This window comes from Vipera ursinii (genome assembly GCF_947247035.1).
Source record: "Vipera ursinii genome assembly, chromosome: 1".
Taxonomy (NCBI): Eukaryota; Metazoa; Chordata; class Lepidosauria; order Squamata; family Viperidae; genus Vipera; species Vipera ursinii.
The window spans coordinates 354,293,003-354,320,375 of NC_139512.1; the positions used below are offsets into that span (position 1 = coordinate 354,293,003).

A 27,373-nucleotide genomic window follows, 5' to 3' on the forward strand; every position below is an offset into this window, starting at 1 on the left:
TACCTCATGTAATTTTTTTAAAACACTCATTTGCCCCGGCAGTTCAGATTGAAAATCCATCAAAAGCACCCAGTATATTAATCTGAAAAGTGTTTCATCCTCAAAAAAAATAATCATATTGCTGGGATGTTTTTTTTTATTGCAAATCTGCTAGGCCTAATAGCCAGGCCTTATTTGCTAAAAGTGTTTTTCCTTGCTTTGACCTCCGCTGCCTTCCATACAATGGAATTAAGAGGAGGAGACGGGGGGTGGGGAAATCACTTTATATAATTACCAGGACGTGAAATACAACGACAAAATGTACCAAACAAAATCTCAAGAAGGGGGGGGGGGGAAACGATGGGAGCTGGGTTTGAGGGGGTTCTCTGAACAAGAGACCCTAACCCTTTGCACCACTCAGAATACACATCTCATTTATGTCCACAAACTTTAAAATCCATCTCCCTTTTGCTCTGCAGAGAATTTCCCCGGGAGAAAAAAATTCTCTTTGTGTGTCCCAGGAACAGAGGAAACGTCTTTATAACAGAATCAGGCTATTCACTCTTTAACTTCGTAATATCTGCCCTCAAGCTATCTTTCTTAACTCTCACGCAAAAGTAAACTCTTCACATCATTTCCAACCTCACCCTTTACACCAGAAGGGCAAGGAGATATTTTGCAAAGAAGAGAAGTGTGTAAAAATGCACCTGGGAGCTGTAGGGTGTTGTGCCTCTCTCAAAGGAACCCCTCATTACAAACTTAGCTGTAACTTTAGGCCAGGGGTCTCCAAACTTGGCAACTTTAAGATTTGTGGACTTCAACTCCCAGAATTTCCCAGCCAGCATACCAAGATGAGAGGGATATTTTTTTCTACCTTTCCATTTAAATAAAGGTAAAGGTAAAGGTTCCTCTGCACATGCGTGCTAGTCGTTTCCGACTCTAGGGGCCGGTGCTCATCTCCGTTTCAAAGCCAAAGAGACAGCGCTTGTCCGAGGACGTCTCCGTGGTGATGTGGCCGGCATGACTAGACGCCAAAGGCGCATGGAACGCTGTTACCTTCCCACCGTAGTGGTCCCTATTTCCCTACTTGCATTTTTACGTGCTTTCGAACTGCTAGGTTGGCAGGAGCTGGGACGAGTAACAGGCGCTCACTCTGCTACGCGGCACTCAGGATTCGACCTGCCAAACTGCCGACCATCTGATCGACAAGCTCAGCGTCCTAACCCACTGAGCCACCGCGTCCCTTATATAGTATAGTATAGGTAAAGGTAAAAGGTAAAGGTTCCCCCGCACATGTGTGCTAGTCGTTTCCAACTCTAGTGGCCGGTGCTCATCTCCGTTTCAAAGCCGAAGAGCCAGCGCTTGTCCGAGGACGTCTCCGTGGTCATGTGGCCGGCATGACAAGACGCCAAAGGCGCACGGAACGCTGTTACCTTCCCACCATAGTGGTCCCTATTTTTCTACTTGCATTTTTACGTGCTTTCGAACTTTTATGCATAAAACAAAAAAAATACATTTATGCATAAAACAAAAAAGCCAATTGGGACCTTTTCTTTCATCAATACCAAAACTTCCAGCCCCGTTTTTTGACCAGGAAATTGAAATAACACGAAGTGACTGGGAATCAAGGGAGACAGCTTTAAAAACACTGGATGCGAAAGGTATTTGGAGATCAAAAGGAATTACCTTCTGTTGCAGTGGAGATCGTAAATAGGTGTTTTGAACTGCACGGATTTGACTACTTCCCCTGTTCTCAAAGAATAGAGATCTACGCAGCAGTAAGGAGGGCTGGTCCTGAAAGAGAAATTAAGAAAATATAAAATCCAACAGTCCACATTGTGGGTAGAGAGGATCTCTGGTTTGAAAGAGTGGTAAAAGAATATCATCTCTGTTTGAATCGAACATCAAAAACAGCAACTGTGAGAGGGACCTTGGAGTCCTAGTGGACGATCACTTGACCATGAGCCAGCCGTGTGCAGCAGCAACCAAAAAAGCTAATACAATCCTGGGTTGTATAAACAGAGGCATAGAATCAAGATCACACAAAGTACTAGTACGGCTTTACAAAGCCCTAGTAAAACCACACCTGGAATACTGCAGCCAATTTTGGTCACCATACCACAAAAAAGATGTTGAGAGTTTGGAAAAAAAAATCGAAGGGAAACTAAGATGATCAAAGGCCTGGAGACTAAAACATACAAAGAACAGCTATGGGACTCGGGTTTGGCTAGTCTAAAGAAAAGAAGAAATAGGGGAGACATGATAGCCGTATTCCAGTATTTGAGGGGCTGCCACAAAGAAGAGGGGGTCAGGTTATTCACCAGAGCACTGCAGGGAAGGACGAGAAACAATGGTTGGAAACTCATCAAGGAGAGAAGCAACCTGGAATTAAGGAGAAACTTCCTAACAGCAGTGAGGACAATTAACCAGGGGAACAGCTTGCTTCCAGAAATTGTGGATGCTCCATCACTGGAGGTTTTTAAGAAGAGACTAGACAGTCACTTGTCTGAGATGGTATAGGTTCTCCTGCTTGAGCAGGGGGCTGGACTAGAAGACCTCCAAGGTCCCTTCCAGTTCTATTCTATTCTATTCTATTCTATTCTATTCTATTCTATTCTATTCTATTCTATTCTATTCTATTCTATTCTATTCTATTCCTCTTTCAATAAAGGGGGGCAAGACACCACCTATCTCCAGTTTGCAACGTAGTTCCAAGAAGGGATAATTAAGAAAATGGTTTTTGTCGACTCCAAGGAGATCAAAGAAACAGGGTCCAGGTAAGTCTTTGGGTTGATGTTACACCAATTATAGGTACTGTAGTCCTCAATTTACAACCAGAATCGAGCACAAAATTTCTGTTGTTAAGTGAGACATTTGTTGTGAATTTTGCCAACAGACCTCATGGCTCAAGAGACAGATAACACAGCTGCTGGTGTCACTCCAGTGCAGGGGTTAGGCAGCCTCGGCTCTTTTGTGACTCGTGGACTTCAACTCCCAGAATTCCTGAGCCAGCCATGCTGAGGGGAAAGGGAGAGGTTTCAAATGCTGAGCCATGCCGGCTCAGGAATTCTGGGAGTTGAAGTCCACGAGTCACAAAAGAGCCGAGGTTGCCTAACCCCTGCCCCAGTGCAAAAGGATCCAGGTGCACTTTAACAGACTCCTTACTGATTTTAACATCCAAGGCACAGCACGCACTACTTTTATCACTTTAATATCAAGAAGGTGGCCCGGCGATTCCTTTGTAAAAAGCCAGGTTTCTTTCAACGGGAAGAGTGCCGAAGGGGGCAAAAAAAGATTGCGATGAGTGCAGTTTGGCAAGCCAGAAAGAAAGAAAAAAAAGCTTTGATCTGGCACTTCGCAAGGACACCTTTTTCCTCCTCCTGGTCCCGTTTGAAAGGTGGGCCGTTTCTACCTTTGGTCTCCGGCGGTGCTGACTTTACCCGTGTCATGGGGGATTTTTAATCTTTTCACTAATCCACTGACAGGTTTCCCTACTGGGAGCATTATGTGCCAATAAAGGACAATATTTGTAGCTCAGAGTTGACATGATGGGTCCTTGGTGCTCTCTGAGCTGGCTTGTTTTCCTGCAGACGTTTCACGACCCAGCTAGGTAACATCATCAGTGCTAAAAGGGAGTGGGGTTTGTGGAGAGGAGGAGGAGGAGGAGGAGGAGGAGGAAGACAACTGTGGGGTTCTTGCTGCTCTCTGACTTTTATGGCTTCTTGCAGACATATCATGACCCAACTAGGTAACGTCATCAGTGCTGGAAGAGACTGGGGGATGCAGAGAGGAAGAGGAGCAGGAGGAGGAAGAGGTGGAAGAGGAGGAGGAGGAGGAGGAGGAGGAGGAGGAGGAGGAGGAGGAGGAGGAGGAAGACAACTGTGGGGTTCTTGCTGCTCTCTGACTTTGATGGCTTCTTGCAGACATCTCATGGAGGAGGAGGACGACGACGACGACAACGACGATGACGACTGTGGGTTCCTTGGTGCTCTTTGAGCTGGCTTGTTTTCCTGCAGATGTTTCACAACCCAGCTAGGTAACATCATCAGTGCTAAAAGGGAGTGGGGTTTGTGGAGAGGAGGAGGAGGAGGAAGAGGAGGAGGAGGAGGAGGAGGAGGAGGGCTGTGGGCTCCTTGGTGCTCTCTGAGCTGGCTTGTTTTCTTGCAGACGTTCCATGACCCAAACTAGGTACCATCATCAGTGATGTTACCTAGTTACCTGCTAGCACTGACGATGTTACCTAGTTTGGGTGACGAAATGTCTGCAAGGAAACAAGGAAGCTGTGAGCGTGACGTTTCAAACATTAAGTCTTAGCTTTTGCATGCTGCTCTCCTTTAACTCTGTACCTGACTCTTACGGCCTGGCAGAAAAATTTAAATAAAAAGGACTGCTGGTTTCGAAGCAGTCATTAGCCACCAGAAGCTCTTTAATGTTCGGTCTTGTTGTGATTCTCATGGTGAAAGCTGTACGTCGGACCCTTTCGTTGTTTTTCAAAGGTCTTTTTGATTACAGCAGGAATGAAATGTGCTCGATCAATGAATGAATAAGTTTTCTGCCGTGGGTGCTAACATTGCTGTTGTGCTCTAAGGGGGGGGGTGCAAACAGCTTCCTGCCTTTCTTGATGCCTGGGGGGGGCGGGGGGAAAGAGAAAAATGGCTGCATTTGTCTGATCGAGTCATTTCGAACCACGTGCTGTGGGCGCGGGGTGTTTGTGTGCCTCAATTGCCTGGAGGAGTGGATGATGAGATCAGTAGTACCACTCCGACAGAGCTCATGCGCCGTCCTTCCTCGCCTGGTATCTGTGGGTGAATAATTCAGTTCACAAACTTATTTCCTCCCTCACCTTGAGGTGAAACCAAACGCAAAACATTGCCGCTTGGCTACTGCGTTTTCCTATTCCCTTTTTCCCCTCCTCCATTTTAATGAGATTTTTCTACCCTTTTCACCCCACACACACACACCGCCCCTCTAAAGCCTGCAGAGCAGAATTCTCCGTCCAATTTGACAACTGTGTCGTCCATACCTCTCGTCCTCCCTGCCTTTCCCCATCGGCCACTTTTCCTAACGCTTTACGGTAATTTAAACGGCGGATGTTGCCAGAGCACCACCGCCGGGCCTATTTATTTATTCGTGTAAATTTAAGGTGGGAAATTGATACGTATTTTTTTTCTAAAAAAAAAAAGTTTGGGATCATCTGGAAAAAAAATTCCAACAGCCCAGCTGAAGTTCAAAGCCGTACTTTAAAATCCAACAGCATCCGTCTTCTGGATACTGGGATGGACCAGGCGGGTGAGGGGGGGAAAGGAGGCTTATCCATGCTGCAAGGTAGTAAAATCATTCTTTTTTTGGAAGGGGGGTGGTGGGGAGAAATGAAAAAGATAAGAGACAATCTGTTAATCTGTTCTTAATTTTTGTATTTCGGTATTTTGATATTTATTGCCCTGTTCACCGCCCTGAGTCCTTTGGGAGAAGGGCGGTATACAAATTAAATAAAATAAATGAATAAATGAATAAACATTGCAGGCCAAGATTTGTTTTCCTAGCAGGAAACGTACAATAAGCATGCACAGCACCCAAGGGAGCTGCGGGGAGGATTGACCATAGAGTTGTGGTCCAGGGCGGGATGGGATACCCAGAGGAGCATCCCTACAAGGATTCTGATAGGAGGAGAGCAAGAATCCCGATACGACGGAACCCACAGCCAGCCAATCAGAGAAGAGGATGGCAAATTCATCCTGTAAACAAACAAACAAAAGGAAAAGGAAAAAAAAACGGGCGGCTATAAAGCAGGGAAGATTCCCCCCCCCCCCGGAAGAAAGCTCTGCTTCAAATCCTAGACAAGATCAAAAGCAAGAAGTCCCAAACCAACGAGACCGAAAGATGGGCAACCACAGGCCACGGCTTAATAAAAAGTGATGGGGTAGCTGAAGATGTTTGGAGCGTTTGGCGCTGGCGAAAGATCCCCATCGGCAGCCGAGCTTTTACCCCGCAAGCAGAGAAGACAGAAACACTGCAATTCTACAGCGCCAGCTTCCAGATTTCGGGGAGATCTAGTTGGCCCGGTTCTCACACATTCTGCCAAGGCACGAGAGCTATAAATCAATTTTTCCCCTTCTTAACGGTTCTTTTGCGCTCATACATACTCCCTCCGTCATTTCTGGTCAGAAGCAATTGAGAAAGGCATTCGAAACACAGGTAGTCCTCGACTTACGACCGCAACTGAGCCCCAAATTTCTGCTGCTGAGTGAAACGCTGGTCGAGAGGGTTTTCAGTTCAGTTAGTAACACGGTTGTTAAGCGAATCCGGCTTTTCCCCACGGACTCTGCTTATCAGAAGGTCGCAAAATTGGGATCGCGGGACCCCGGGAGGTTGCGACCGTCAGAAACACGAGTCAGTTGCCAAGCATCTGGATTGTGTTCGCCTGACCGTGGGGATGCTGAAACGGTCATAAGGGCGAAAAACAGTCCTAAATCGCTTTTTTTTTCAGTGCCGTTGTAACTTTGGTCACTAAATGACCTGTTGTAAGTCGAGAACTGCCTGTAGTAGGAAGGTTAATACAGACTCTTGCTGGGCAAATGCAAAACATCGTGTCTTTCTCCCCACCCCCACCCCCGGGAGATCCCTTTTAGCTTAGGACAAAAATCTCTCTCTCTCTCTCTCTCTCTCTCTCTCTCACACACACACACACACACACACACACACAAAGGACATTCTAACACTTTAGGCAGGAAACGTTTTAAAGGACGATGTGAAGGAGTGGGGGGGGGAAAAACCCTGTGCATTTTGGACTGTGTCAGGAACAGCTGCCCTACATCCTCTGGGTGCGACGTTTGGGATAGATTCTAAATGCTTTAGCCCACTTTCAGGGCCTATCTTGGCTACAAACCACAAGATAAATATAATTATCGGTAGAGCTCCTTTCATGTTGCAACACATACACAGCCATTTTATCACACACACACAAAAAAAGCTCTCGCTGACTTCTGGGCCCCCGCCGTGTGTGGGCTTCCCCTCCCAACAAATGGCCCTTTCTGTCTCGGGAATTCTGGAAGATGAAGTCCACAGATTGTGGGGCGGGGGGGGGGAAGTGGCTGTAGATGGTTCAGCAGAGCAGGGCAATTTGTGGGTCGAGGGCAGTCCTGAGCCTCACTTTTCAGTAACAGCAGCTGGTTGGGTTTACAACCCAACGGGGACACCCTGGCCTCTTCCCAAGTCTCACCGCTGTTGCACTTCGTATATGCACGTAGCTGGCTTGGTACAACTTGACACTTTGTGAGGTTTTGGCAAAGTATCCTTGTAGGAACGTGGGGTGCCGGAGCTGAGAAACTGTACCTGCGGCTCTCAAACTTCGTGAGACCGTAACTAGTAAAGTACGAAAATGGAAATTTAGAACGGAGACATTGGTAAGGCCACACTTGGAATGCTGCATCCAGTTTTGGTCACCACGATGTAAAGAAGATGTTGAGACTCTGGAAAGAGTGCAGAGAAGAGCAACAAAGAGGATCAGGGGACTGGAGACTAAATATATAAAGAACGGCTGCTGGAATTGGGCATGTCTAGTTTAATGAAGAGAAGGACCAGGAAGTGACATGATAGCAGTCTTCCAATATCTCAGGGGCTGCCCCAAAGAAGAGGGAGTCAAGCTCTTCTCCAAAGCACCTGAAGGCAGGACAAGAAGCAACGGAGGGAAACTAACCAAGGAGAGAAGCAACCTAGAACTAAGGAGAAACTTCCTGACAGTGAGAACAATTAACCCGTGGAACAACCTGCCTCCTGGAATTGAGGGTGCTCCATCATTGGAAGTTTTTAAGAAGAGACTGGACAGCCATTTGTCTGAAATGGGATAGGGTTTCCTGCCTGAGCAGGGGGTTGGACTAGATGACCTCCAAGGTCCCTTCCCACTCGGTTATTCTGTTCCTTGTGTTCACTTCTCTTCTTAGTCTCTATGGAAATTCTCACTCATCCGGGTCATGGCTATGCCAAAGGTGCTTTTTCAAGAGGCCACTGGACAAGGAAGTCCAGTGGCCTCTTGACAAACTGCCTTTGAGGTTCTCTTAGCCCTGATGCTCTGATCAATGCTCTGGTGAGAAGGGCCATCGGCTAAACCAGGATTGGACCATTAATTTCCCCAAGGGGGGGTCACATGAGAAACAGGGAGCGTTGTAGAGGTCTGCCAACTCCCTGCCCTGTCTGATGTCAATGCCCCACTCTCATCCCATTGCCCCCCCCAATGCCACCACAGCCAGACAGGGACAGCTGAGGTGGCCCATGGGCTGTAAAATGCCCAGGCCTGGGCGAAATTGACCAGACTTGCTGGGTGTTGCGATTTAAAACATATGTTGTTGTTGTTAGTTGCGAAGTCGTGTCCGGCCCATTGAGACCCCATGGACAGTGTTCCTCCAGGCCTTCCTGTCCTCTACCATCTTCTGGAGTCCATTTAGGCTCACGCCTCCTGCTTCAGTGACTCCATCCAGCCACCTCATTCTCTGTCGTCCCCTTCTTCTCTTGCCCTCAACCTTTCCCAGCATTAGGCTCTTCTCCAGTGAGTCCTTCCTTCTCATTAGGTGGCCAAAGGATTTGAGTTTCCGCTTCAGGATCTGGCCTTCTAAAGAGCAGTCAGGGTTGATCTCCTCTAGGACCGACCGGTTTGATCGCCTGGCAGTCCAAGGGACTCGCAGGAGTCTTCTCCAGCACCATATAGCTCAAAGGCCTCAATTCTTTGGCGCTCGGCCTTTCTTACGGTCCAACTTTCACTGCCATACATTGCAACTGGGAAGACCATGGCCTTGACTACACGCACTTTTCAGAACATATGGAGGCTAAGATAAAGCATATAAATACATGATGGGTAGTAGTAGATCTCAGGAGATGATGAGTCCAAATGGCTAAACAGTAGGAACATTATTTTTCCCCAAATTCTTATGTTCCTGAGATAAGGATGCTGGGGGTAGAGGGCAATAGCAGAATGGAACTGCCCTTAAAAATGACCTGATGCTTCCGATAATCAATTAGCCATTTCTTGTCTCGTGAACGTAACCAATCTGCCTGTCTAATCTTCCTTGCAAGGTTGTTGTTTTGTTTTGTTTTGTTTTAAAAAGGAAAGTAACATTATCTGAATTACTTTCAGCACCCTAAAGCAACAATGGAATGAAATACAGGTAGCCCTGAACTTCACGACAAGGATTTTCGTCGCTAAGCAAAAGACTTGTTCAGTGAATTGCACCTGATGTCGTGACCGGTTTTTTTTTCTTTTGGCCAGGCAAGATCGCTACAGCTTTTAAAGGGAATCGTGAGGACGTTAAATGAATCCAGCTTCCTCCGTTGACTTCGTTGGGAAGGCAGCTGGGAAGGTCACAAATGGCAGTCACGTAGCGCACACACTCCCTCCCAGACACTGCAACCACTGTAAATGGAGGCCAGCGCCCAAATATTCATCGCGTGACCATGGGGATGCTGCAACAGTTGTACAGTATGTGCAAGGACCAGTTGTAAATCACTTTGTTCATTGCTCTCTGAGCTGGGTGGTTTTCCTGCAGACGTTTCATGACCCAACTAGGTAACATCATCAGCGCTAGAAGGGAGTGGGGTTTGAAGAGTGGAGAAGAAGGAAGAGGAAGAGGATTGTGGGATGTTTGGTGCTCTCTGAGCTGGGTGGTTTTCCTGCAGACGTTTCATGACCCAGCTAGGTAACATCATCAGGGCTAGAGGGAGGGAGGTTTGGAAAGTGGGGAGGAGAAAGAGAAAGAGGAGGACCATGGTGTCCTTGGTGCTCTTTTTGCTTGGTGGTTTTCTTCTAGACGTTTCATGACCCACCTAGGTTACATCATCAGGGCTAGAAGAGAATGGGGGATGCGGAGAGGAGGAGGAGGAGGAGGAGGAGGAGGAGGAGGAGGAGGAGGAGGAGGGCTGTAATGTCCTTGGTGCTCTCTGAGCTTTGTGGTTTTCTTGCAGATGTTTCATTGGCACTGAGCAAGTACTTCCAGTCTTCCAGTATTTGAGGGGCTATCACTTGAGGGGGGGGGCGACCTATTCTCCAAAGCACCTGAACGCAGGACAAGGAGTAATGGGTGGGAGATCATCGAAGAGAGAGGGTCTCCTTGCTCGAGCAGCGGGTTGGACTAGAAGACCTCCAAGGTACCCTTCCAAGCCTACCATTTAATGTTTCACTTGTATTCTGCGGTCCAAATGAGTATAGGAACAGAGAGCAAAACCCCACTCCCTTCTCGCACTGATGACGTTATCTACTCTGGTAAAGAGACGTCGCCAAGAAAAGCATCATGGAGGACACCGAAGACCCCCCTCCCCCGCATCAACGATGCTCATCAGCAAGGGAGGGATATGGGGTGGGGGACTCCCAAGGCCGCTTCCTGTTCAAGAATATTACTTTATGCCAGGGCTTTTCAACCAGTGGTACGGGTACCACCTGTGGTACATTGGCACCTGGCAGGTGGTACGCGACCATCCCAGAAAAGTGGCAGCGGGGGAGGGGAATGAGCTGAACCGGTGGCAGCACCGCACAAGCCTGAGCGAGAGACGGCTGGAGCTGCAGGGCTGTCAGGGTTCAGCAGAAGTGCCAGGATCAGCGCCAGGATCCAACCGGAGCTCGGTGCCGATCCCGGCACTTTTGCTGAGCCCAGAAGAAGTGCCGATCAGCTGGAATTTTGCAACAGGTTGTGAGTTACATTCAGATGCTTGGCAACTGATTCATATTTATGACGGTCACAGTGTCCCAGGGCCATGTGAAGTGACCAAAACCTGCTGCAACCACTCAGCAGACGGGGGGGGGGAATAAAAACCAAACACCCCCCCCATCCCACCCCCGCTGCCAATGCTCCCAACAATGAAAACCTCGGACAGGAGGAAGAGCGCCGCCGGGCGGGCAGGCAGGCGTCTTGCTCGGCTGTGGCTCGGGGGGCGCTTTTTTCAGTGCCACGGTAACTTCGAACAAGTCACTAAGCGAACTGTTGTAAGTCGAGGACTACCTGTACTTCATCACTTTTTCTTTTTTTCTTTTTTTTTTTTTGGTCAAGTTTTTGACCCCCTTGCTAGGCGACTGGTGGTCCTGGGATGTTGCCAGTCTCCTAAAAGTGGTGCCCTGGGTGAAAAGGTTAAGAAGCCCTGCTTTATGCCACAGCGACTAGGAAGGCAAGGAAGGAAGGAAGAGAGAGTAAATGGCTTGGGTCCGGGATATCTGAGGGAACACCTGCTGCCGGCATCAAGCTCCCTTCGTCCAGTGCGCTCCCACGGGGAGGGTCTTCTCAGGGTGCCACCGGTAAGAGATTGCCAGCAGATGACACCCAGGGACAGGGCCTTCTCAGTGGGGGCGCCTGCCCTTTGGAACCAGCTGCCCGTGGAGCTTAGGACTGCCCCCGACCTCCATTCATTCCGCCGGGACCTGAAGACCTGGCTCTTCGAGCTCTCTGGCCCAGGCTGAGAATTTGAATTTGAATTTGAATTTTAACTGGGGTTTTATTTGTGCAGGGACGGATATAATTTTTTTAAATTGTTTTTAACGTTTGTATTTTTGTTTTGTATGACCCTGTAAACCGCCCTGAGTCCTTGGGGGGGGGGGAAAGGGCGGTATATAAATGTCATAAAATAAATAAATAAAATAAAATAAACAATTAGAGAACAAGGAGGAGGAGGAAGAAGAAGAGGTGCGCCCTCCTCGCCCCTCTCTCACACTGATTGATAGCAGCCATTCGGAGGGCAGTCAAAAACACACAGATGCAAACCATTACCCTATTTTTGTAGGCAAGGAGTGAGGTGGGTGGTAACTGAGAAAATTTTGAAAAGGTTGGAAGTGGGGGGGGGAAGGAGGGGGAGGGAAGGAATAAGGCAAACGCCGCAATAGTCCGCAATAGTCCGAGGCCTTTTATTCCCTCTACCTCCCTCTCTTCATTCCCCTCTTAAAAGCATCGTCCCCTCAACATCACACAACAACAACAACAATTTAAAAAAAAACGTTGTTGGCCACATGAGAAACTTTCCAAGGCCCGAAGGGAGGCTTTTGATTCCAGACTGCTCTGGGCATTAGCAAGGACGTAATAATTAGGGTAAAAAGTTCAACCGCAGCTCTGCGTCTGCCCAGCTGCCAGAAATAAAAGATTTCCTTCCCTTCTCCTGGCTTCTTAATTCTCTACCCGCCCGGCTGCCTGCCTGCCTGCCTTGCCTGCAGAAAGAAAGACCAGATTGAAAACAATTTGGGGCTCCGCGGATCCCTCCCCGGCTCTTCTAATTAGCTTGATCGCAAAGTTTGCGTTATTTAATAAATTAAAGGGCTCGGGGTGGGGGGTGTTGTGTTGTTTTTTCTTGAAAGGTAGGCTTGGGGGCCAAGGCGATGGCTCCCTTGCAGGAATAGGGATTATCACTTAAGCTGTCCCTTGCCGGTGTGTGTGTGTGTGTGTGTGTGTGTGTGTGTGTGTGTGTGTGTGTGTGTAGAGGGGGGCGGGTGGGGGAAGGGAGCCGGGAGTCTCTTCTGGCCGGCAGTTATATTTTGGTTTAATTTTCTGGTGTCAATGGGTAATTGCTAAGCACGTTGGTTTGTGCTTTAAATTGTAAGCCGCCCTGAGTCTTCGGAGAAGGGCGGGATATCAATGGGATTAAAATAAATAAAATAAGTAATTGTCAAAAGAAAGGCAGGCACCCTGAGGGGGGGGGGAGGAGAGAAACAACCTTAGAACTAAGGAGGAATTTCCTGACAGTGGGGACAATTAATCAGTGGAAGAGCTTGCCCACCAGAAGTTGTAAATGCTCCAACACTGGAAGTTTTTAAGCAGAGATTGGACAGCCATCAGAAATGAGCAGGGGGTTGGACTAGAAGACCTCCAAGGTCCCTTCCAACTCTGTTTCTATTCTGTTCTGTTCTGTTCTATTCCAGTCTATTCTATTCTATTCCGTTCTTTCATTATTCCATTCCATTCTCTATTCTATTCTATTCTATTCTATTCTATTCTATTCTATTCTATTCTATTCTATTCTATTCTATTTCTTATTCTATTCCCTATTCTGTTCTATTCTATTCTCTATAAAGATTCTATTCTATTCTACTCTACTCTATTCTATTCTATTCTATATTTTCTATTCTATTCGATTCGATTCTATTTTCTATTTCTTATTCTATTCCTTATTCTATTCTATTCTATTCTATTTCTTATTCTATTCTATTTCTATTCTATTTCTTATTCTATTCCTTATTCTATTCTATTCTATTCTATTTCTTATTCTATTCTAATTCTATTCTATTTCTTATTCTATTCCTTATTTTATTCTATTCTATTCTATTCTATTTCTTATTCTATTCTATTCTATTTCTATTCTATTTCTTATTCTATTCCTTATTCTATTCTATTCTATATAAAGATTCTATTCTATTCTATTCTATTCTATTCATTCCATATTTTCTATTCTATTCTATTCTATATTTTCTATTCTATTCTATTCTATTCTATTTTCTATTTCTTATTCTATTCCTTATTCTATTCTATTCTATTCTATTTCTTATTCTATTTCTTATTCTATTCCTTATTCTATTCTATTCTATATAAAGATTCTATTCTATTCTATTCTATTTCTTATTCTATTCTATTTCTATTCTATTTCTTATTCTATTCCTTATTCTATTCTATTCTATTCTATTTCTTATTCTATTCTAATTCTATTCTATTTCTTATTCTATTCCTTATTTTATTCTATTCTATTCTATTCTATTTCTTATTCTATTCTATTCTATTTCTATTCTATTTCTTATTCTATTCCTTATTCTATTCTATTCTATATAAAGATTCAATTCTATTCTATTCCATTCTATTCATTCCATATTTTCTATTCTATTCTATTCGATTCTATTTTCTATTTCTTATTCTATTTCTTATTCTATTCTATTCTATTCTATTCTATTCTATTCTATTCTATTTCTTATTCTATTCTATTTCTATTCTATTTCTTATTCTATTATTCTATTCTATTCTATTCTATTCTATTTCTTATTCTATTCTAATTCTATTCTATTTCTTATTCTATTCCTTATTTTATTCTATTCTATTCTATTCTATTTCTTATTCTATTCTATTCTATTTCTATTCTATTTCTTATTCTATTCCTTATTCTATTCTATTCTATATAAAGATTCTATTCTATTCTATTCCATTCTATTCATTCCATATTTTCTATTCTATTCGATTCTATATTTTCTATTCTATTCTATTCGATTCTATTTTCTATTTCTTATTCTATTCCTTATTCTATTCTATTCTATTCTATTCTATTCTATTCTATTCTATTCTATTTCTTATTCTATTCTATTTCTATTCCTATTCTATTTCTTATTCTATTCCTTATTCTATTCTATTCTATATAAAGATTCTATTCTATTCTATTCTAATTCTATTCTATTTCTTATTCTATTCCTTATTCTATTCTATTCTATATAAAGATTCTATTCTATTCTATTCTAATTCTATTCTATTTCTTATTCTATTCCTTATTGTATTCTATTCTATTCTATTCTATTTCTTATTCTATTCTAATTCTATTCTATTTCTTATTCTATTCCTTATTTTATTCTATTCTATTCTATTATTTCTTATTCTATTCTATTCTATTTCTTATTCTATTCCTTATTCTATTCTATTCTATATAATGGTTCTATTCTATTCTATTCTATTCTATTCTATTCTATTCTATTCTATTCTATTCTATTCCTATTCTTCTTATTCTATTCCTTATTCTATTCTATATAAAGATTCTATTTTATTCTATTCTATATAAAGGTTCTATTTTATTCTATTCTATATAATGGTTCTATTCTATTCTATTCTATTCTATTCTATTCTATTCTATTCTATTCTATTCACAGCTCAAGACACATTGTGGGGGCAATCTCTGCACACATCCCTGCATCATTTCAAATGTAAGCATGTGAAACGGGCACAGCTTTAACTTCAGCGTATTTTTATTCTTCCGTGTGGATTTGTGCAGAGGACTGCTCTCATCCCTGCTGCACAGATCTAGTGTTGCGCAAGGTTTGGCTCAGAAAACCCCAGGGTACAAGGGGAACCTGGAAAGGAGAAAGGTGTCTTTCAAGGCTTGCGGACTTTCAACTCCCCGAATTCGCAGGCCAGCCATGCTGGCTGGGGGAAAACTGGGAGTCGAAGTCCATACATCTTAAAGCGGCCAAGCTTGAGAATTCTGGGAGTTGGAGTCCGCCAGGTTGCCAAGGTTGGACACCTCTGCTGTAAAGTATGGCACGTTTAGGCTGATTTGCACCAGAAGAAAGCGGGGCCAGGCAGAACAAATATAAGGCATTCGGACCGGAGACAATGTCCTTCTCTTTCTTTTCCGACTGTCAATGCGACTTAGATCACGGACGAACGTGCTCTGGAAGTCGCTGTAGATCTGTCAGTGATTTTTTTTTTTTACTTTTCATTTAGTTTTTTTTTTTTTTTTGCTTTCAGAGCGTCCTTGAATAAAGAACACTTTTCTGAAACGCATCCAGCTGAAACAATTAAAAGCAAAGAAAACGCATTTTATTGGCCCTTGGGGAATTCTCTCCTTCCTTCCTTCCTTCCTCCTTTATTCCGGAGCCATAAATATTTCATAAGAGTCAGCGGTCAGGAACGGCAGGTGAGAAGGACTGGAACTACAGCTACGCACTCTCTTGAAGCCAACAGGACTGAAAACTGGAGCATCTTCTAGCAATGGAAAACCCAGCGCCCTCCTCCCTTCCAGCACTGATGACGTTACCTAGTTGGGTCATGAAACGTCTGCAAGGAAACAGCCAAGATCGGAGTGCACCAAGGACCCCACAGGTCAACCCTGAGCTACAAATATTCTCTTCTATTGATACAGGGAGGGCTACAAAAGACTTCCCAAACTTAGCCCAAACTGCCTGAGCGCATTTGCCTTGACTTGGATTCCCTGGCCCTGCTCTTGGCTGGGAATTTATACGGTAAGTTCCCTCTTGGATAGGTATCTACAGCAGCGCTTCTCCACCTTGGCCATTTTAAGATGTTAAAGACTTCCAATTCCCAGAATTCCCCAGCCAGCCGTGTTGGGAGTTTTAGAAGTCCACCCATCATGCTTGGCTGGGGAATTCTGGGAACTGAAGTCCACGCCTCTTAAAGTGGCCAAGGTTGAGCAGCAGGATAATTCTGTCTTGACGCTCAACAGGCCCCTCTTTGTTTTTCAAACGTTCACGGTTAAGATCACGATTTGGTGTCCGATACAAAAGCGGGATGATAGTTACAGGAAAAATAAACCTACATTTAGACACAGATCTAAATACAGATACAGATCAAGCACGAGGAATTTTTTTCCCTAAGCTATTCAAGCTTGACACCCAATCTGAAAAAAAGGAGAAATGCTTGGGCACTGCTGAAGGAGAGACAGAACAGCTTTGTCTTCTCTCCATAACTCTGTGACAGAGAACAGAGAACACAGTACAGAATAACAGATCTGGAAGGGACCCTGGAGGTCATCTAGTCCAACCCCCTGCTCAAGCAGAAGACCTATGCCGTTTCAGACAAAGGACCGTCCAGTCTCTTCTTAAAAAACCTCCAACGATGGAGCGCCCACAACTTCTGAAGGCAACAACAAAAGGCTTCAGAAAGATTAGGATCCCTCCCAGCCACATCATGCTCATAAGGCCCCCAAATACTAAAATATTAAAAATAATCTACAACATATAAAGAAACTGGTGACCTAAAACGACAAAGGACTAGAGATTTGAGATGTTCAATGATCCAGGTCATGGTTGTACCAAAGGGGCTTTTTCCAAAAGGCGACTGGGTTGTTTTTTCCTTTGAAAATGTTTCACTTCTCATCCAAGAAGCTTCTTCAGTTAGAACTGAAGCTCAATTTATTATGAGATAAAAACTGATTTTTCACGGTGGAAAACTCCACACGACAAAAGAAAAGACCCTTTTGGCTGTCCACCACAACTCCCAGGCTGCATGAAAATACGGCCAATCCCCAAAGTACAGGTTGTTCCCAACTTACAACGGTTCATCTGGTGACCATTCAAAGAGGCGACGGAACTGAAAAAGAGTGACTTATGACCATTTTTCACACTTACGACCATTGCAGCATCCCCACGTCACCTGAACAAACTCCATACACTTGGCAACTGATTCATATTCCTGACGGCTGCAGTGTCCCGAGGCCAAAGCTCACGACAACTGTCTTGCTTGGCAACAGGAATTTTGGGCTCAACGGTGGTCGTAAGTCGAGGACTATCGGTATTTTTCCCATCAGCGATAACGTCCAACTTGCTCCTAATGGGCACCAATGCGGGCATTTTGTTCCAACAATTAAGCAAGAAGCTGGGAATATTGTGTCAACCCGCAAACTACGTGTCCCAAACGCCCTTTCCGTTCGCGCTGAGGAATAAAACGTGCTACTTTCAGAAAAATCTAGCCTGGGCTGCAAATAAACTTTGGGGCAAGGTAAAGAAGAAATGAATATGGCAAAATTTCCTGAACTGAATATAAGACGTCTGAAATCAAATGGAATTTGCGGTTTGAAGCTGGCTGTTGCCGGCTGTTTTCACTGGGTGAGTTCCACCCTCTCGGCCCGGACAACAGAATTTCCCCTATAGGTCCCCACAGAGCATTTAATTTGGGGGGAAGTGGGCAAGTTTTAATTTAAATCTGATTTTCTTTTAAGCGCTGGGAATTAATGGGGAGGGGACCGTAAAAGAGGTTAAGAGAGAGAAGGATCGTGAAATTAGTTTTACCGATGTGTAATCAATACTTATTTACTGAAATTCCCTTTCCCCTTTAAAAAATAAAATGGGGATTGGGTAGATGTTCTTCATAAGGAGCTATTTTTCATAAAAAATCCCGGATTATTCCCAAAGAAAACTCAACTGGAAGGCTGTTTAAGAAACACAAACGCAGCTTTTTTTTGTTTTTTTGTTTTACAGATTCCTTACGTCCATTCCAAAGATGCTCTGAATGTTGAATCAAGATTGGTAAAAAAATAAAAAAATTAAAAAAATGAACAGCACAGATAGTCCTCGACTTACAGCAGTTCATTTAGTGACCGTTTGAAGTTACAACTGCACTGAAAAAAGTGACTTATGATGGTTTGTCACACTTAACAACCGTTACAGCATCCCCACGGTCACATTAGGAAAATTCAGACGCTTGGCAACTGACCATGACCATTGCGGTGTCCCGGGGTCACGTGATCCCCTTTTGTGACGTTCTGACAAGCGAAATCAAGGAGGAAGCTGGATTCCCTTAACAACCCAGGTTACTAATTTAACAACTGCAGTGATTCATTTAACAACTGTGGCAAGGACGGTTGTAAAATGGGCCAAAACTCATTTAACAAATGTGTTAAGAGTGTGCACAGTCTTATTGTGCAAGATAACCCAGGAGTAAACACAGTAAACAGTGGTCTATATTAAATGGTGGTTTATCTTACTCTATCATACACCGGGAACAATATACATACACATGCCAATACAGCAGGACCCAACAAACCACAGTTACAGCAGGAAATGGAAGAGAAAGAACATATCAGCGGAGCCTTCTCTTCATACAAAGGCTCTTAAAGAGACTCAGACCCTGCTTTGGTCCTTCCCATCATTACATCTTAAATCTTACATTACATAAGCTGGTTAGCTGTTAAATAAATACCTTGACAAAATGTTTCACTTAGAAACAGAAATTTTAAGCTCAATTGGGGTTGTAAGTCCACAACTACTTGTATTACTTGCAAAAAAGAAAATCATACGAGGCAGCTTCCACAATTTAAAGTGAAACATCCTTCAATTTTTGCATATCCAATATGGACCTAACTCATAGATATACCTATTTTTAAGGAAGATTGAGCAAGTGAGTGCATTTTTTTGTCCATGACGTATTGTAAGGTAAAGACCACGGTTGAGTCATGGAGCCTGCAACCATCAATCTCAACATCTCCAACATAAAAGGGTAAATAAAATAGGTGAGGGGAAAGATGCGCAAGTGAAACCCTAAGGAGTTGCTCAGAATAAATAAAAGAACCATGTTCTGACTTGCTTTGTTTCGAATCTCGCATTAGAGGGTGGCAACTAACATGGTACCTGGTGCCTAGTCAATAAAATAGAAAAAAATTACTTCTTTGAAGCCCAAGAATTAGTCTGGGGCTTTTCAACCAGTGGTACGGGTACCACCTGTGGTACATTGGCACCTGGCAGGTGGTACACGAACATCCTAGAAAAGGGGTAGCGGGGGAGGGGAATGAGCTGAACACGGTGGCAGCACCGCACAAGCCTGAGCGAGAGACGGCTGGAGCTTCAGGGCTGTCAGGGCTCAGCGGAAGTGCCAGGATCAGCACCAGGATTCAGCACCAGGATTCAGCTGGAGCTCAGCGCTGATCCTGGCATTTCTGCTGAGCCCAGAAGAAGCGCCGATCAGCTGGAATGTTGCAGCATCTCCAGGGTCTTGTGATTTACATTCAGATGCTTGGCAACTGATTCATATTTATGACGGCCACAGTGTCCCAGGGTCATGTGAAGTGACCAAAACCTGCTGCAACCACCCAGCAGATGGGGGGAATAAAAACCAAACACCCCCCACCCCACTACCGCTGCCAATCCTCAACAGAAATGCTAACAATGAAAACCTTGGACAAGAGGAAGAGCGCCGCCGGGCGGGCAGGCAGGTGTCTTGCTCGGCTGTGGCTTGGGGGGCACTTTTTTCAGTGCCATGGTAACTTCGAACAATCACTAAGCGAACTGTTGTAAGTCGAGGGCTACCTGTACTTCATCACTTTTTTCCTTTTTTTTTTTTGGTCAAGTTTTTGACCCCTTGCTAGGCGACTGGTGGTACCCAGATGTTGCCATCTCCTAAAAGTGGTACAACGGGTGAAAAGGTTGAAAAGCCCTGAATTAGCCGAAGGAGGGTAACACAGGTCAATGCCAAATTTGCAGTCATGGGCTGCCTCCAAGAAACAGCATCTCTTCTCCAAACTTGGAACAGGATCCATGAGTTGCACCAACAACTGTGCAGCCCTGATTGTGAGAGAGATAAAGCAGACCGGGTGTATTTCCACCAAACCTCTGGGGAAGTGGGGGGAAGCAAAGATGGCGAGATAAAATCCCACCCCGCCCGTGGATTTCTGGCTTGCAAAATGAAGGCCCCCTCCACTCAAGTCAGCTTTCCGTCTAAAACAGTTTGGTACTTTTTTTTTCCGATGAAAGCAATCCAGGGCTAAAAGAGTGGGGTACTTTTGAGAAAGACAAGCTGCATTCCCCACCTTCCCCAATTCTACGGGTCATCCCCAACGTACAACCACCATTGAGACCAAAATGTATGTTGCTAAGTGAGGCCTTTGAACTGTGGTGCTGGAGAAGACTCCTGCGAGTCCCTTGGACTGCGAGGCGATCAAACCGGTCGGTCCTAGAGGAGATCAACCCTGACTGCTCTTTAGAAGGCCAGATCCTGAAGCTAAAACTCAAATACTTTGGCCACCTAATGAGAAGGAAGGACTCACTGGAGAAGAGCCTCATGCTGGGAAAGGTTGAGGGCAAGAGAAGAAGGGGACAACAGACAATGAGGTGGCTGGATGGAGTCACTGAAGCAGGAGGCGCGAGCTTAAAGGGACTCCAGAAGATGGTAGAGGACAGGAAGGCCTGGAGGAACGTTGTCCATGGGGTTGCGATGGGTCGGACACGACTTTGCAGCTAACAACAAAGTGAGAAAATTCATTAAGTGAGTTTTGCCCCGTTTTATGACTTTTCTTGCCCCATTTGCTAAGCGAGTCGCTGCAGTTGTTAAATCAGTAACCCGGTGGTGGGTGAAGTGAATCTGGCTTTCCCCCATTGACTTTGCTTGTCAGAAGGTCGCAAAAAGGGATCATGAGATCCTGGGACACTGCGACTGTCATTAATGTGAGTCAGCTGTCAAGCCTCCGAACGTAAGACTTGTGGACTTCCAGGGCTGGCTGAGGAATTCTGGGAGCTGAAGTCTTAAAAGTTGCCAAGTTTGAAGAGCCCTGTGTTAAATCAATACCTTGACATTTTTCATCAGGGTTGTTAAAGCAAATCACTGCAGTTAAGTGAATCACACAGTCATTAAACGAATCTGGCTTCCCCCATTGACTTGGCTTCTTGAACGTTGGCTAGGAATGTTGCAAATGGCATTCACATGAGCCCGGGACACTGCTATAAAAACATGCCAGCTGCCAAGCACTCAAATTTTGATCACACGACCATGGGGATGCTGTGTCAGTTTTAAGTGCAAGGATTGGTGGTTAAGTCATTTTCTCCAGTGTCGGTGTCACTTTGAATGGTCACTAAAAAAATAGATGCAAGTCAAGGACTGCCCGTAGTTTCACATTCAACTAACTGTTTTTATACGCATATATTATATGTTATTCCTCAATTTTCCGTCGATTTACTTACAAATGTTGCTGCTCTGGCCCCTGCTGTTATAAAATCTGATCAATACAGGTAGTCCTCAACTTACAACAGTTCATTTAATGCCCATTCAAAGTTACAGCAGTGAAAAAAAGTGACTTATGACCATTTTTCATACTGGGGTCGCCACAATCCTACTCACCCCACTCGCGCTAGCATCGTGGTGTCATGCCGGCGCTAGCGTCACTGCAAGCGCAACAGCCCCACTCGCGCTAGCATTGCGGCATTGTGTGGGCGCTCATGGCCCCGTTTGCATCGCACGTGGAATCACGGCCCCGTTCGCATGTGCGGAGCCCCGTTCGTGCTTGCACGGCCCCGTTTGCGCATGCTCACACGCATAAAGGCGCCTCCACCGCCCCCCGCCTTGGGCCGCCAAGCCAGAAAGGTTGGGGACCCCTGCCCTATTTCCTTCTTTTCATGAATTGCCCAACCAGTGGTGGGATTCAGCTGGTTCGCACCACTTTGGCAGAACCGGTAGCTTAGTTTTATGTTGCCCACGTCCAGAACGGACTTCCGGAAGCGGCATCCACACAGAGAACCGGTTGTTCCCATCTTTGAATCCCACCACTGCATGCGACCCTGTGCCGGGTAAACGATGGTTCGCTTTTACCAAGTCACTGAAACAGTTTCCCATGGATTCTCCCTTCTCCCATCCTTGCCACTTGGCTCTTTTTTTTTTCAAATTCTTTGGGGATACCCAAAGCCGTCCTCTCTTGTTCTATTTCCATCAACTCCTCCTTGCAAATGTTTTCTTCCCTTTTTTTTCTTTTTTCGTTGCAGGGGAGAAATGGGGGTGGCTCTCCTTCCATTTCGCAAATCTTGTCGTCTTATAAGGCCCGCGTCGGCTGGAGCCGTTAACGAAACCAGCATCAAACAGGACCGACAGAATAGACAAATCTGCTTCCCATTTGTACTTCAAGGCTGCGTCCTTTTTGATGGTTGCAACAGGAGGGGGAAGTCACCGTCATCGGCATGTAACACAGTGAAGCTGAGCAAACTTAATTATTCCAACTCAGGGACTTTTTCTGTGCAGATCAAGTGCCCAAATCAAGTCTTGTCTGAAGCTTCAATGAGAGTCTTTGAAGTCGACAAGAACTCAGCTTCTTTCAGTGTGGAAGGAAGAGGGTCCACTGGATCAAGGGGTGCAAAACGTACAGGCCGGGGCTGTCACGCAAATCTACAACCATCTCTTTTGTGATCCCAGAACCCTTCTCTTAGTACAGGGGTAGGCAAGCTTGGTTCTTTGATGACTCGTGGACTTCAACTCCCAGAATTCCTGAGCCGGCATGGCTGAGCTTGGAAACCTCTCCCTTTCTCCTCAGCGTGGCTGGCTCAGGAATTCTGGGAGTTGAAGTCCACGAGTCATGAAGGGGCTATAATTCCCCATGCTGGCTCAGGAATTCTGGGAGTTGAAGTCTATTGCCCTAATTCAGGGGTAGGCAACCTTGGCCCTTTTATGACTCGTGGACTTCAACTCCCAGAATTCCTGAGCCGGCATGGCTGAGCTTGGAAACCTCTCCCTTTCTCCTCAGCGTGGCTGGCTCAGGAATTCTGGGAGTTGAAGTCCACGAGTCATGAAGGGGCTATAATTCCCCATGCTGGCTCAGGAATTCTGGGAGTTGAAGTCTATTGCTCTAATTCAGGGGTAGGCAACCTTGGCCCTTTTATGACTCGTGGACTTCAACTCCCAGAATTCCTGAGCCGGCATGGCTGAGCTTGGAAACCTCTCCCTTTCTCCTCAGCGTGGCTGGCTCAGGAATTCTGGGAGTTGAAGTCCACGAGTCATAAAAGAGCCAAGGTTGCCTACCCCTGCACTACAGCATCCATGGCTAGTTCTCTTCCCTCCTTTTTCCTTGTGTCCATTTTTGGATCTCAAGCTGACAACAAAGAGAAACTGCTTACTTCAAACCGTGTTTTTTTTCCTGGAGAAAGTAGCATTCTGAAAAGAAAGCGTGGAAAATTAAGGCCAACTGCGCAACTTGGTGCAGAATTTTTCTTTCCTCCCAATTCAGAAGGGATCGGTGGAAATTCCTTTCTATGCGTTCCCCTCTAGACAGACATGCTCATGGGGGAAAAAAATCCCGTTTTCTTCTTAGGCTACCTTAGGACCGGCTGAAAGTTAAGAATGAACAAGAGGCAGACTGCAAAGCGTTCAGCTATAGTCCAAGGAGGACATGAAGTTTTTCTGACCAAAAACACTGCCTGTAGGATTATAAACATCCTGACAAGCATATAATCACCAATGTAAACAGCCCTGTAAGCTGTAAACATATCCTAAAGGATAATGTTGCAATAATACAACTTTCAGAATCCCCAAGTAGCATAGCTAATGAGCTGAATAACCTCTTCGCTGATCAAAAATGAGGCTTAAGCGCTCGGCATGACTCTTTGCTTCCATTCTGTGAAAAGCAGATGTTCAGTTGTGCGAATAAGACTGACTCATATATGTCTGTTTACTCTGCATCTACAAAAGATACAAAATTGGGGTTTTCTTGGCCCTGAGTTTGGATTATCGTGAGAGCAGATTTTTTTTTAACAGGGATTCATGAGCTCGTGGGTTGCAGTTTGCGTTGTTTTTTTTTATTTATGGTACCCGCTATATTTGTTCTTAAACATCTGGTTATTCAGACTCCAACCAGTATTTTAATTATTATTTTTTTAAAAAATCATTACAAAGGAGTAGGCTGGGGGAGTCTACTTTCTTGCAGAAATGTAAACAATTACAGCTCCACCTTCAATCTACAACAGTTCAAAGTTATGACGTTACTGAAAAAAGTGACCTACGATCGTTTTTCACACTTACAACCGCTGCCGCCTCCCCAGGGTCGCGTGATCAAAATTTGGGCGCTTGGCAACAGGCATGTACTTACGACGGTTGCAAGGTCGTAAATGTGATCGCCGTTCGTGACTTTCCGACAAGCAAAGTCAAGGGGGAAGCCAGATTCACTTAACAACCGTGTTGCTAACTTTAACAACGCCAGTGCTTCACTTAACAACTGTGGCAACAAAAAAAAAAAGATCATAAAATGGGGCAAACAACTGTCTTCATTTCGAAACTGAAATTTTGGGCTTGATTGTGATCCTAAGTCAAAGTCTACCTAGTGTTTCCTATCTTTACCGCAACTACGATTACGGAAACCAGAAAAGTTTACAGGACAGGGCTAGAAAAGACCGTAATTAATTAATTACAAGGGCGAGGACGGTGACATTTGTTCAGAAAAAAAACACATATACTGTGAAGGAAAGCAGACGTTATTTTGGAGACCGAAACAGGAGCGATCTCTGTCCCAAATTCGTTGCAGACAGAGGTTCACACTCTACGTTGCATAGGAACAAGGTCTGGCCCACACAGGATTTGCCACAATGAGCCAATTAAGTCTTTTAAGGCTCAACCGGGCTCCTCGCTGTCTTTATTGTAACAAGCCAACAAGGCCACAGAGCAGGCCCCTCTCTGGATGTAATCAGCTTACCCAGAAGATCCGATGCTTTTGCACAGAGCGAGCAGAGGTCTCTTCTCGGCAAAGTTGTCGCTCTTCTCGCGATCTGAAGGGAGCAGAACACAAGAGACACGCAAAAGCGTGGGTTACATCTTTGCTGCCCTGAAGGGTTAACCAGACCACAGGTCACATGGGCTATAAAGCTGCTATCACCGAAATGAACTGATTTGAATCGAATGCTTCATTGGGGCAAACGTGATTAAGATGCATAAGGAATTTGTCTCCGGGTACGGAACTGCTTGGTCTACTTGCAAAGCAACAGAGAGAATAATACCGTAGTAGTAATGATACCAGTAATGGGGTGAAGTGAAGAACGTAATAAAGAGGATAGGTAACAACACTATAGGGACGCGGTGGCTCAGTGGGTTAGGACGCTGAGCTTGTCGATTAGAAGGTCGGCAGTTTGGCAGGTCGAATCCTGAGTGTTGTGTAACAGAGTGAGCGCCTGTTACTCATCCCAGCTTCTGCCAACCTAGCAGTTCGAAAGCACGTAAAAATGCAAGTAGAAAAATAGGGACCACTACGGTGGGAAGGTAACAGCGTTCCGTGCGCCTTTGGCGTCTAGTCATGCCGGCCACAGGACCATGGAGATGTCCTCGGACAAGCGCTGGCTCTTCGGCTTTGAAACGGAGATGAGCACCGGCCCCTAGAGTTGGAAACGACTAGCACGCATGTGTGGGGGAACCTTTACCTTTTACCTTAACAACACTATAGCTGGACTGTACATGAGATAGAACTAAACATATTAAAGCTAAATACAGTGCAGAGTTTTAAAGGGCCATTAATGTTTTTGCTTAACAAAGTTGTAAATGGCTCACACTGACATAGACAGTTACTTTGGTTCAAGTCAGAGGGGTCCAACCTTGGCAACTTAAGGCTTGTGCCCTTCTGGCTGAGAAATTCGGGGAGTTGAAGTCGACAGGTCTCAGATGGAAGCACTGCTGATGTTACATAGTTTGGGTGACCAAGAACCCCTCATTTCAACCCTGAGCTGCAAATATTATCCTTTATTAGCAATCTTTTCTAAAAACCTCCAGTACTGGAGCACCCACAACTTCTGGAGGCAAGCCGTTCCACTGGTTAATTGTTCTCACTTTCAGGAAATTCCTTCTTAGTTCTAGGTTGCTTCTCTCCTTGATGAGTTTCCATCCGTTGCTTCTTGTCCTGCCTTCAGGCGCTTTGGAGAATAGCTTGACTCCCTCTTCTTTGGGGCAGCCCCTGAGATACTGGAACACTGCTATCATGTCCCCCCTTGTCCTTCTCTTTGTTTCTCAACCTCGGCCACTTTAAGATGGATGGACTTCAGTTCCCAGAATTCCCCAGCCAATCCAATGCCTGGGATTTCTTGGGAGGGCAAAATCTTCTTCTCAACCCACAGGCTACTTTCCCTTGCTTATCCCTTCCAATCTACTGTAGCAGGAGACATGAACAAAGTCTTAGAGACCTGCCCAAAACCTTCATGGTCTCCTTTTGAAGGTCAAGGTAAGGCTGATGAGTCTCGTTGTCACACCTCCAAGTCTCCCACCTCCTAGTAAGCCTTTGGCGGCAGAGTTTTTCAACCTTGGTTGTCAAGACTGGACTCCCCTGGTTGAAGCGCACTAGCAATGCTCAGAATGAGCTATGACATCACCTGAGCTATCGCCTTATAATCTTTAACAGTCCTGAATCAGAGTAGTCTGAGGATCACTGTCTTCTCCAAAGGGAGATCAAGTTCCAAGGCCCTTGTCTGTCTGTCTCTCTCTGTCTCTCTCTCTCTCTTTCACTAATAAATATCTCTCTCCTCCTAACTGTTGTTGTTAGCTGCGAAGTCGTGTCCGACCCATCGCGACCCCCATGGACAATGTTCCTCCAGGCCTTCCTGCCCTCTACCATCTTCTGGAGTCCATTTAAGCTCACGCCTACTGCTTCAGTGACTCCATCCAGCCACCTCATTCTCTGTCGTCCCCTTCTTCTATTGCCCTCAATCTTTCCCAGCATTAGGCTCTTCTCCAGTGAGTCCTTCCTTCTCATTAGGTGGCCAAAGTATTTGAGTTTTAGCTTCAGGATCTGGCCTTCTAAAGAGCAGTCAGGGTTGATCTCCTCTAGGACTGACCGGTTTGATCGCCTTGCAGTCCAAGGGACTCGCAGGAGTCTTCTAATTAGTTAGGTACAATTGATAATTGAGGATTATGGCCACATTTCTGCTAAGCCCAGCAGGCTTTTTCTCAATTTCACAGTTTCCTTGTTCTTAGATTGCTTCTGAAGCCATTTCTGCTCAGGGGTGTGTTTCATAATTCAAATCTATCTATCTATCTATCTATCTATCTATCTATCTATCTATCTATCTATCTATCTATCTATCTATCTTTCTATCTATCTAGCCATCCATCCATCCATCCATCCATCTATCTATCTATCTATCTATCTATCTGTGTATGTATAATTTCTTTTGCATTTTCCTGTATATATCTTATCTGACATACGTTTACCACGACCAGAGATATTTTCA

The 27,373-nt window shown here is 45.0% G+C and overlaps 1 protein-coding gene and 1 long non-coding RNA gene across 2 annotated transcripts in view; both read right to left on the reverse strand.

Moving 5' to 3' along the window:
- Positions 1 to 27,373, reverse strand: part of BCAS3 (BCAS3 microtubule associated cell migration factor) — a 467,769-nt gene that overhangs the window by 381,819 nt on the left and 58,577 nt on the right. Inside the window, exons 7-8 of the mRNA XM_083379706.1 lie at positions 24,859 to 24,931; positions 1,666 to 1,773 (exon numbers count right to left, since the gene is read on the reverse strand). Of these exons, the coding sequence (XP_083235832.1) occupies positions 1,666 to 1,773; positions 24,859 to 24,931 (181 nt within the window). The remainder of the gene's footprint in view (positions 1 to 1,665; positions 1,774 to 24,858; positions 24,932 to 27,373) is intronic.
- Positions 12,829 to 16,316, reverse strand: LOC310632898. The gene is made up of 2 exons (XR_014490939.1): positions 13,035 to 16,316; positions 12,829 to 12,969 (listed from the first exon to the last, which is right to left on the reverse strand). It is a non-coding gene; the product is annotated as an uncharacterized lncRNA (long non-coding RNA).